Raw genomic sequence first — 11,870 nt, 5'->3', positions numbered from 1 at the left:
ACTTGCTATAGTATAATAATTGTAAAAAATTGCTCTTGAGAAGGGAAACATTGTTTTTCATTAAGATGAACATGTGAACTTTATGACAGAATGTTATAATTAGGTTAAATAAAACTGGGGTGTTTCTCAACAAGTTACACTACTCAAATTGTGGAACAGTCCAACACTGTTTCTCTAAAAATAGGAAACATTGTAGCAACTAACTTATCTACTGTGGAAATATTTTTATTGGTTCATTTGACCTCGCGATGAAGCAACTGTTGGCAGTTGATTGGCTAGCGACATCGCTCAGTTTGTTCTAGACTGTTCTGCGGAAATCACCAGCACGGTCAGCTTCTGCGAGGAGTACTTCTGTACTAATCAGGGTGAAGCGACATTTTCAGGCTGATTTGTAATATTTAATAAGGTAAGCATTTTGAAATGGAAGTTGTAGAATATCAGCATTATAGTTGTTGTAAATTACGAACAATATGTTAGGCTATTCTCCAAAATGCAACGTCTCCTGTAGGATAATCGCCATATTCAACTTCTCCTGTAAACACAGATTCAGGTTCAAAGTTGTTACATTATTTTCTAATGCATCAATAGTTTCAACGATTACATCATCGGATATGTCAGTATCAGTTTGCTTGCTAGATGTTTAAAGGGCGCTCTCTTGTTAGGCTAGCTAACGTTGTATGAAGACCTGGGTTTGCCTTCCAACATTATACAGTTGAACCATTGGCTTGTTCTATCGATGCTGCTTAATGCGCTGGTTAAATGTTAGTTTAAATAATTGCGTGTGAAACTTATTTCAATGGAAACCCTACCTAGTCTAGACTACGTGAGTTGGCTGGCAATACTTGGATGGTGATGAAGCTGAACGGAATGTTCCAGCAATTTCCCAACACACCGCGGCAGCGCAGGGGCGAGTCCACTGTGACAAACTCCCGGCAAAATGTTTGTTTTATATTTAAATATGTGATAGGGAGGAATAGCTTCCAGGATGTGTTCTATCCATGTTCATTTGGTTAAAGTGATAATAAGTATGGAGTTGCTTTAGCTATTCAGTTAAAATGAAGCTCGAGATGTTTTTGTTTTATTTATTAACAAACGAATATCAACAAACAAAAGACGAATAGTCCCATGTAAACAAGCATGCATGCATACATACAAACTATGTACATGGCCAGGGATGCTAAGCAAACAAAACGTATTCATTGAAAATTCAAGTTTGAATTTAGTTTTTTCACTTAAAGTACTGCCATATTGTTTAAATTAATTTATAAAGTGAAAAAAGTTAGGTTTTGAATTAGACCATTAGCATTTGAATATGAAATTGACCAAATATTACTAGCAGTTGAATTAAATGCACTACATTTTATCAAAGTCAGAATTTCTGAAATAAATCAGATCATAACCATTAAATTGTACAACCTATCCTGTTTTCTTTGTAACAAAGTTATGTATGTCAATCCCAAAAATCTGGGGGATGCATGCCAGCAAAGCCACTACACAACACTAAACAATACATGAATTGTACTATAACGGTGCCCACATAAAGCTGTCCCAACAGCAGTCCCAACACCTTACCACTGCTACACCTGGCTATCAGCGGAGCCTTGTCTGGCAGCGAAACAGCTAATTTAGCCTCATTATTGCCTTTAACAATAAAATAAACAGCTGATAAGGCTGACTTGCTTAAAAAAAAATGTTTCCCACTGGCAATTGAGATGTACAAACTATGGCATAAAAGGGGACGACAATCTGTAATTTTGGTTAAGACATTAATGAGCGAGCTAGGACGGATGTAGTCAATATAACTTTGTTCAGCACTTTTGAAATGTACAGCGACACAATCGTTCTTACAGTGTTCTCCCTGTACACCAAGTCAGAACCGTAGGATAAATAACAGGGGCATATAAGCAGACAATGAAAGCTCTTACAACATTCGATGATTACCTTTCTCTAAAACAGTTTATAGGCCAAATGTTCATCACCAAGTCAGAACATTAGGTGAAATTAAGAGGGGAAAATATACCAAATTATTAGGTTGAGGCACATGGGCTACTAACAGCTTACTACACAACATACACTAAATATTATTTTCTTGGCTACAGTATACATATCTACCTGGCATATTGCATAAATTATGCAGCAGCATACAAGACATTTTTAGACTCCCCTTGTTGTGTTCACTTGAACAGGAAGGTGGCGCGGCGGTCCTTTTGTGGGCAAATTTTGTCATCGAAGTCTGACATTCTCTGGATTTATGGTGTTTTCAAGACAACTGGGAACTCAAAAAAGGTTGAATCATGATGATGTCCGTGATCTTCAGGATGTAGCTCTAGAAAGAGGCCCAAGTTCCCTGCTTAAAATTCCGAGTTTGATGACCGTTCAAAATGTATTTTCCCAGTCGGAGCTTGTTTTTTCCCCGAGTTCCCAGTTGTCTTGAACTCGCTGAAGTCAGATTTCCCAGTTCCGAGTCAAGTTGTTTGGAGCGAGGCACAAATCATGCTTCACTAACAGCAGGCCATTGTTGGATGTTAATCATTTTAAGCTTGGAAAAGCGACCCTTAAACACAGAATAGGGATCACACACCCACTCCACTGAATAGCAGGCTAGGGATTGCTTTGCAATGCTTGCAGTTAGCCACTGATTCTTTCCAAACCACTCATTGTTGAATTTGCAATTTCCAACTTGTTGTGTAATGTTTGATTTATCTGTGGCCAATTTCTGTGCCTTCTTGGATGGGCACTTCTAATGTAACTCTATGGCAGCACCCAAGGGCTTGAATTTTCTAGCTCTACCCTTCGATTTGGCAGTGATGGACTGTAGTGTCCCCATGAGTGAAAGAACACTGAGCCAATCACGGCGCAACTAGAGAACATTACCAACCCCTATACTTTGTATTTTCTGCTGGCTGCCCCACCACCACCACCACCACCACAGAAAGCACTGAGCTAGGCTGAAACACCTGCATTTTGGAGCTGCCTTACTCAAGAAAGCAAAAAAGAGACCATGTTTGTATTGAAGCTTTATTAACTCAATGATTCTATTCTATTCATTTTTATACATTGTTTGCAAACTAATATGTGACATATTAATGCCAAAATAACATGCAAAACAGGCAACCCAAAGAAAAGACATGTGGTGCTCAAATCAGGTGGGGCTCTGTTGTGGCTACTATTGCTTGAACTTTTCAGAAAATGGCATCGTGTGTCATGGGTCTATACTAAAATAGACCCAACTTGACCAGTTTGTATAGAGTTGTCCCCTAGAGTCTACCCTCAGAATAACTCACCTGGTCAACGAGTTCATACCACACAGTAGTGCTGGGAGATATGACGATATATATCGTGTGACGACAGAAAAACATCTATCGTTTCATATTATGCTCTATTGTTTATTTCGTTGTCACAAATCACCCTTTTTATGGCTATATTTTTCCATGTGGAAGGAAATTTGCAACACAAACAAACATGGAGGAAAGTGAACGTAACACGGGGCACGGAGATAAGGAGCTCATACCTAAAAGAGGGGCTACTTCGGTTGCATGGATGTGGTTTGGGTATGAAAAGTCTGACATGGACCAGAAAACCGTCCTCTGAAAAATATGCCGCAGGCCGGTCCTGACAACAGGCTCAAATACCACTAACTTATTTTACCACATACGCAAGAATCATGTGAAACAGTATGGAGAGAGTCTACGGATGAGACCCAACAAAGTACAGTCGAGTGCTCAACAAACCCTCGACTCAGACGTTGCAAGAGGCTTTTGCCTGCAACACATCATATGGCAAAGCATCACGAAGATGGAAGGAGATAACAGCTTCCGTTACAACTTACATCTGCAAAGACATGGCCCCAATTTACACGGTCGAAAACCAGGGGTTTTGTGAGTTGGTGCGAACACCCGACCCAAGGTACCAAATGCCAATCCGAAAACACTTTTGTTGAGTTGCCTCATTTATATCAAGAGTGTCTGGCCAAAGTAGAGGGGGAAATCCACAAGGTATTGTACTACGCTACTACAACATATGTGGACGGGCCGAACGACACAGCCCTATATGAGCCTGATGATACACTTCATCCAAGACTGGACACTGCAGTTGGTGTTTACAGACAGGCTATTTCCCAGATGACCACACGGGAGAAATGATAGCCAGAGGTCTCAGGGAAGCTCTTGAGTTGTGGGGACTGCGCGAGCATTGCCTAGTCTGTGTCACCACGGATAACACCACAAACAACATCCTTGCACTTCAGCTGAATGACTGGACATGCTTACAGTGTTTTGGCCACCATCTTCATCTAGCCATTGGTGAGTGTCTAAATCAATGTAAAAATATATTTCAGTAATAATAAACCTTTTATAGTAGGCCACGCCATGTAGTATTTTAAGGTCTTGAAGGTGCTATGTTTTATGTGACGTGCAAGCATACTAAAAGCTCGGATGAATAGGTGGGTGTAGTCAAAGTAAATTCTGTTTTTAAGTGAATCATAATAACTTTTATTGTCTCTCACAAAGTAACAAATTCTCCTTTTTACAAGGCTCAGCAATGCAACAATAATGCACATTAAAACACATTTAAAAACACACACACAATGCAGTGAATGTGTCACCTGTCCTGTAAAGTGTAATGTATATATGTTACATTTATCTTCTCCTTTTATTTACACAGAGCGAAGTGTGAAACTACCCAAAGTGCAATGAGCAGTTGGCCTTCTCTAATTCATGGAAGAGAAGATGTGAACTGGCCAAGGCTCTAGCTGATGAGCACGCAAGCCCAGTTCAGCTTATCACAGAAAACCCTACCAGGTGGGGCTCTATGCAACAAATGATTGAAAGGGTCTTGGAGCAGGAGAGCTCTCTCACAGGTCCTCCATGCCGACAAGAAAATGCGACATCTGGTCCCAACTTGGTCGGACTTTCTGGAGTCCATGAACAAGGCACTGAGTCCTCTCATGGAGTTTACAGATACCTTATCTGGGGAGCAGTACACAAGTGTTTCCTACTTGAAACCGGTCCTCCTTCTTTTCAACAACCAGGTACTCAAGCCTCAAGATGATGACACTCCGCTCACCACGACCATCAGAGGGCATTCTAAACTACTTAAATGAGAAGTATGATGACCAGACCATCGATGAGCTGCTTGACATGGCTTCTCTTGTTGACCTTCTGTTTAAAACCACATACATTAAAGAAGAGCGTGTGGACTACATGAAGGCAAGATCTACTGCAGAACTGGAGAGCCTGGTGGCTGAACAGGCAGTGTCAGTAGAGGTAGCCCCCCTTCCATCAGCTGCAGCTGCTAGAGATGAGCCAGAGTGTCCTGCTAAGAGGAAAAAGAAGAGTTTGAGCAGCTACTTTGAAAAAGCAGCAAAGCAATGCGGCCCCTCGGTCAAGCGGAGAGTCCATTGAAAAGGAGCTCAACCTCCATCTCCAACTGGAGGCTGGTCCAGAGGCAAACCCACTGGAATGGTGGAGGCAGCATGAGGCACATTTCCCACAAGTGGCCAAGCTAGCAAAGAGATACTTGTGCATCCTTGACACAAGTGCCCCATCAGAGCAGGCATTCAGTACAAGTGGGAACATTGTGACATGTCAGAGGTCATCACTTAAACCCGAAAGAGTTGACCAGCTTGTATTCCTGGCTCTCAACCTGTAAAACTAACTCTCTGAGATTCTGCAACATAAGGCAAACATTTTGAAGCATTGTTGCCAAATATCTATTTTTTTTTTTGCAGCACTTTGGTTGTTTTTATATAATGCTATAATTCAAACTTGAAGGAGTTTTTTGTTTACTTGTTATATTTTATATATTTATTTGTGAGCCTTATTTTGCTGTTATAGTTTAAACTTGAAAGTGTTCCATGTTTACATGTGGTATTTTATATACCAATATTTGTTAGGCCTGTATTTGTTTGCTGCTACAATTCAAACAGTTCTACTATTAAAGAGTATTATGTTTGGTTTGGATATTTTAGACCATATTCACATTTTAGACCTATTTATTTTGTTTGCAACTATAGTTGAAGTGTTTACTATTTACTTTTTATTTTATTTTATACATTAATATTTTGTTACATGCTTAATTGAACATTTGCTCAAAGGTTCTAAATAAAAGGAGAAATAATAAAATATGAATAAGTACCTTTTTTATTTGTTGAGTATAATTCAAAATGTAATAAAAAATGGGCCTTTTAGATGTGGTAATTTTATATAAACTACTTACTCATTGAATTTACAGAAAATGTGATATGTATTGTAATTGGGATATGAAATGACCTGTATCGGGATATGAGATTTTGGTCATATTGCCCAGCCCAACCACACAGTTTGTTTTGTTATCTCTTCATTTTCAGACACTATGTCAAAGGGACCAGCAGTTGGCATTGACCTGGGCACCACCTACTCCTGTGTGGGTGTGTTCCAGCATGGCAAAGTGGAGATCATAGCCAACGACCAGGGAAACAGAACCACACCCAGTTATGTCGCCTTCACAGACACAGAAAGGCTGATTGGGGACGCAGCCAAGAACCAAGTGGCCATGAACCCCACCAACACAGTGTTTGGTAAGAAATTAACTTAGAAAAATTGATTAAATAAGATGTACTTTACATAGTCTCTCCATCTGTGGTAATAACTCATGTTTACCCCCTTAACTTCTCCCAGATGCTAAGCGGCTGATAGGGCGGAAGTTTGACGACAGTGTCGTCCAGGCAGACATGAAACACTGGCCGTTTACAGTGATCAACGACTCGACACGGCCCAAGGTCCAAGTGGAGTACAAGGGAGAGACCAAGGCCTTCTACCCAGAGGAGATCTCCTCCATGGTGCTGGTCAAGATGAAGGAGATTGCAGAGGCCTACCTGGGCAAGGTGAGCATGCCTATCACTCTTTGTGATGTTACCTAATGGTTTAACCAAATAGAAATGCATGTTTCTAACACATAAAAAAAATGAAGATTGTCTTGTCTAGTGAAGCATTACTAATTTGTGTATACTGAATCTTTCCTCTTGCAGACTATAACCAATGCAGTGGTCACTGTGCCAGCTTACTTCAACGACTCTCAGCGCCAGGCCACCAAAGATGCAGGGACTATCTCAGGACTCAACGTACTCCGCATCATCAATGAGCCAACTGCTGCTGCTATCGCCTACGGCCTGGACAAGAAGGTTAATGTATATATGTTTATCAACACTAACAACTATACAGTGGGGCAAAAAAGTATTTAGTCAGCCACCAATTGTGCAAGTTCTCCCACTTAAAAAGATGAGAGGCCTGTAATTTTCATCATAGGGACACTTCAACTATGACAGACAAAATGAGAAGAAAAAAAATCCAGAATATCACATTGTAGGATTTTTAATGAATTTATTTGCAAATTATGGTGGAAAAGAAGTCAACAGGTTTATCTCAATACTTTGTTATATACCCTTTGTTGGCAATGACAGAGGTCAAATGTTTTCTGTAAGTCTTCACAAGGTTTTCACACACTGTTGCTGGTATTTTGGCCCATTCCTCCATGCAGATCTCCTCTAGAGCAGTGATGTTTTGGGGCTGTTGCTGGGCAACACGGACTTTCAACTCCCTCCAAAGATTTTCTATGGGGTTGAGATCTGGAGACTGGCTAGGCCACTCCAGGACCTTGAAATGCTTGTTACGAAGCCAGTCCTTCGTTGCCCGGGCGGTGTGTTTGGGATCATTGTCATGCTGAAAGACCCAGGCACGTTTCATCTTCAATGCCCTTGCTGATGGAAGGAGCTTTTCACTCAATCTCACGATACATGGCCCCATTCATTCTTTCCTTTACACGGATCAGTCGTCCTGGTCCCTTTGCAGAAAAACAGCCCCAAAGCATGATGTTTCCACCCCCATGCTTCACAGTAGGTATGGTGTTTTTTGGATGCAACTCGTCGTGTTTGGAGGACAAAGAATGCTGAGTTGAGTTTTTACCAAAAAGTTATATTTTGGTTTCATCTGACCATATGACATTCTCCCAATCTTCTTCTGGATCATCCAAATGCTCTCTAGCAAACTTCAGACGGGCCTGGACATGTACTGGCTTAAGCAGGGGGACACGTCTGGCACTGCAGGATTTGAGTCCCTGGCGGCGTAGTGTGTTACTGATGGTAGGCTTTGTTACTTTGGTCCCAGCTCTCTGCAGGTTATTCACTAGGTCCCCCCGTGTGGTTCTGGGATTTTTGCTCACCGTTCTTGTGATCATTTTGACCCCACGGGGGGAGATCTTGCGTGGAGCCCCAGATCGAGGGAGATTATTAGTGGTCTTGTATGTCTTCCATTTCCTAATAATTGCTCCCACAGTTGATTTCTTCAAACCAAGCTGCTTACCTATTGCAGATTCAATCTTCCCAGCCTGGTGCAGGTCTCCAATTTTGTTTCTGGTGTCCTTTGACAGCTCTTTGGTCTTGGCCATAGTGGAGTTTGGAGTGTGACTGTTTGAGGTTGTGGACAGGTGTCTTTTATACTGATAACAAGTTCAAACAGGTGCCATTAATACAGGTAACAAGTGGAGGACAGAGGATCCTCTTAAAGAAGAAGTTACAGGTCTGTGAGAGCCAGAAATCTTGCTTGTTTGTAGGTGACCAAATACTTATTTTCCACCATAATTTGCAAATATAAATTCATTAAAAATCCTTCAATGTGATTCTCTGCATTTTTTTCTTCTCATTTTGTCTGTCATAGTTAGTGTCCCTATAATGAAAATTACAGGCCTCATCTTTTTAAGTGGGAGAACTTGCACAATCGGTGGCTGGCTAAATACTTTTTTGCCCCACTGTACTTAGAACTATAATGCATCCAAGTGTTTTGGGAGACAAATTTCATAAAAATGCATATTTAACTCTCGTTTAAAAACATTTATAATCATTTTAGGTGGGAGTGGAGAGAAATGTCCTGATCTTCGACCTAGGCGGCGGTACGTTTGATGTGTCTATCCTGACCATCGAAGACGGGATCTTTGAGGTGAAGTCCACGGCCGGAGACACCCATCTTGGAGGAGAGGACTTCGACAACCGCATGGTCAACCACTTCATCTCTGAGTTCAAGCGCAAATACAAGAAGGACATCAGCGATAACAAGAGGGCCGTGCGTCGTCTGCGCACCGCCTGTGAACGTGCCAAGCGCACCCTGTCCTCCAGTACCCAGGCCAGCATTGAGATTGACTCTCTGTATGAGGGCGTCGACTTCTACACCTCCATCACCAGAGCTCGCTTTGAGGAGCTGAACGCTGACCTGTTCAGAGGCACCCTGGACCCCGTGGAGAAGTCTCTGAGGGACGCCAAGATGGACAAGGCCCAGGTTCACGACATCGTCCTGGTGGGAGGCTCCACACGCATCCCCAAGATCCAAAAGTTGCTGCAGGACTTCTTCAATGGGAAGGAGCTCAACAAGAGCATCAACCCTGATGAGGCTGTCGCATATGGTGCAGGTGAGGCTCTTTTATTTTTCTATCTAAAGCTTTGCCCAGTTAACCCCTCTGGTCAGCTGTCCTTTCCTGTTCTGCCTTCCCTAACCTTCATCCAGAGAAGCCCGAATAATATGGATAGTGATTTAAGAATGAGTGACAACCCCTGTGCCTGTTGATAGCTGTCCAGGCGGCCATCTTGTCCGGAGACAAGTCTGAGAACGTGCAGGACCTGCTGCTGCTGGACGTCACGCCACTGTCCCTGGGTATTGAGACGGCCGGAGGGGTCATGACCGTGCTCATCAAGAGGAACACCACCATCCCCACCAAGCAGACACAGACCTTCACCACATACTCAGACAACCAGCCTGGGGTGCTCATCCAGGTGAGAATGAGGTACCTCATTCTTAGGTACCTCAATGGATTGTGTCCATCGGAGTCAAAATGTTATCATATACTCTAATTGAGATTTAACTTTAAGTTTTTGCTGAATCTGGATCTGAACCAGTCTTGAACTACATGGTCATTTATTTGTTAGTGTTTACATTACAACTTAAGATGCGATTTTGAATGTATCCACTTTAATGTTGACCTGAATGTGTCTGTGTCCTGTCCCCAGGTATATGAGGGGGAAAGAGCCATGACCAAAGACAACAACCTACTGGGGAAGTTTGAGTTGTGTGGGATTCCACCAGCCCCCCGGGGTGTGCCTCAGATCGAGGTGACCTTTGACATTGACGCCAACGGCATCATGAATGTGTCCGCCGCTGACAAGAGCACCGGCAAGGAGAATAAGATCACCATCACCAATGACAAAGGTACACTTAGTAGTAGTTACAGTTAAAGGGGAAATCGGCAGTTCAAACAATAACAAAACATGCACCCTGCCACTGTTTTGGGGGAAAAGGTGAGGGATGGGGCTGGAAAAATGCTACCACTCTCAAATGTATAGACATAGCTATGGATGCAAGGACTGACCGTCCCATGATGTTAAAATATAGTTTTAAACATGTTTTGAGGCTATACAGTGTTTGTTTACAAAACAAGGAGTTAAACAAGCTTTTTTAAATTTATTTTTATTATTAATACATATATTATTTTTACATTTAAAAGTCCAACCATAAGCTATGGTCTGGGATCTGGAAATCTGTTCGATGTTCATTTCAATTCTTGATATTTACCCATTGATTCTTTAACATCTGAATCCCAGAATGTAGCTTTAAACACTATGCCATTGTAAAGTATGCACAACATTTTAAATAGGCATGTCCTCTCTAACAATGCTTGGTAACAAAGCCTCCATCTCATTGTCTGCCCCTCTCTCCACAGGTCGTCTGAGTAAGGAGGACATAGAGCGCATGGTCCAGGAGGCTGAGCAGTACAAAGCTGCGGACGATGTCCAGAGGGACAAGGTGGCGTCCAAGAATGGCCTGGAGTCATACGCCTTCAACATGAAGTCCACCGTGGAGGACGAGAAGCTCAAGGGCAAGCTCAGCGATGAGGACAAACAGAAGATATTGGACAAATGCAATGAGGTCATCAGCTGGCTGGACAAGAACCAGGTACAGTACGGGCTCTGGGTCCTTGTTCATATCTAAAGTGAAGTAAAGCACTGAATCCTTCACCTCATTGTAATTTGATTAAACAAATGTCTGGTGGTTGAACAAGGTTGGAGCACTCTCTTTTGCTATCTCTTCCTTTCTCCTCTTTCTCCTTGTAGTCTGCAGAGAAGGAGGAGTTTGAGCACCACCAGAAGGAGCTGGAGAAGGTCTGTAACCCCATCATTACCAAGCTGTACCAGGGTGCTGGGGGGATGCCCGGGGGGATGCCCGGGGGGATGCCTGGGGGGATGCCCGGGGCTGGTGGTGCCACACCCGGAGGAGGTGGATCCTCTGGACCAACAATTGAGGAAGTCGACTAAACCATTTAGTATTATTTTACTCTTGATTGGATATTATAGTGGTCCACATTAAATAGTGGTCCACATGCTATGGCTTGGAATGTACTGAACCTTTATTTTCAGAATCTGCATTGACTACTTTTTGTTTATTTTGGTCATCTTTTTATGCTGAAAGCAACCATGGATTGGGTCTTTTTCATGGGCACTGTTCTACCTATTGTTAAACCTTTTCAGTTTAGCCAGTGAATGGTTACTATACAGAGCATGTTTTTCACCAGTTGCATTCTGTGACTGCAAAATGTTTTTGCCTTTGCACTGCGCTCTTGGCTAAAGGTAACTCTTAAAAAATAAAATCTCTTGAATTCACATTCTTCTACCAGACTCTTCTTTAATTTCGACACCTGTGACAGTCTTGATGACAGTCAGGGTTTAATTTGCATGTTAAAGCTGCTCTATGCAGAAATAGTTCCGCCATTTCCTGGTTGCAAAAAACTATAGTAGTTCGCCTATTTTCATTTTGTAAAAAAAGCACCTATAGTAAATAGAATCATTGTACAAG

General features: G+C 42.2%; 1 protein-coding gene across 1 annotated transcript; it reads left to right on the top strand.

Annotated features, from left to right (window-relative positions):
• The first annotated feature begins 258 nt into the window (after positions 1-258).
• Positions 259-11,677, top strand: hspa8b (heat shock protein family A (Hsp70) member 8b). The gene is made up of 9 exons (XM_020503293.2): positions 259-406; positions 6,347-6,556; positions 6,657-6,862; positions 7,007-7,159; positions 8,880-9,435; positions 9,594-9,796; positions 10,031-10,229; positions 10,741-10,973; positions 11,132-11,677. Exons 2-9 carry the CDS (start codon positions 6,352-6,354, stop codon positions 11,330-11,332), a joined length of 1,956 nt encoding a protein of 651 aa, XP_020358882.1. The 5' UTR covers positions 259-406; positions 6,347-6,351; the 3' UTR covers positions 11,333-11,677.
• The last annotated feature ends 193 nt before the right edge of the window (positions 11,678-11,870 follow it).

This window comes from Oncorhynchus kisutch, linkage group LG15, assembly GCF_002021735.2.
Source record: "Oncorhynchus kisutch isolate 150728-3 linkage group LG15, Okis_V2, whole genome shotgun sequence".
Taxonomy (NCBI): Eukaryota; Metazoa; Chordata; class Actinopteri; order Salmoniformes; family Salmonidae; genus Oncorhynchus; species Oncorhynchus kisutch.
Note: the sequence above shows the minus strand (reverse complement) of the source record. Positions and strands in the feature narration are given on the sequence as shown.

Coding starts and splice junctions, on each gene's coding strand:
- hspa8b (XM_020503293.2), top strand. CDS start 6,352: ATGTCAAAGGGACCAGCAGTTGGCATTGACCTGGGCACCACCTACTCC. Junction 6,557..6,656: donor CCCCACCAACACAGTGTTTG/GTAAGAAATTAA, acceptor AACTTCTCCCAG/ATGCTAAGCGGCTGATAGGG. Junction 9,436..9,593: donor GGCTGTCGCATATGGTGCAG/GTGAGGCTCTTT, acceptor GCCTGTTGATAG/CTGTCCAGGCGGCCATCTTG.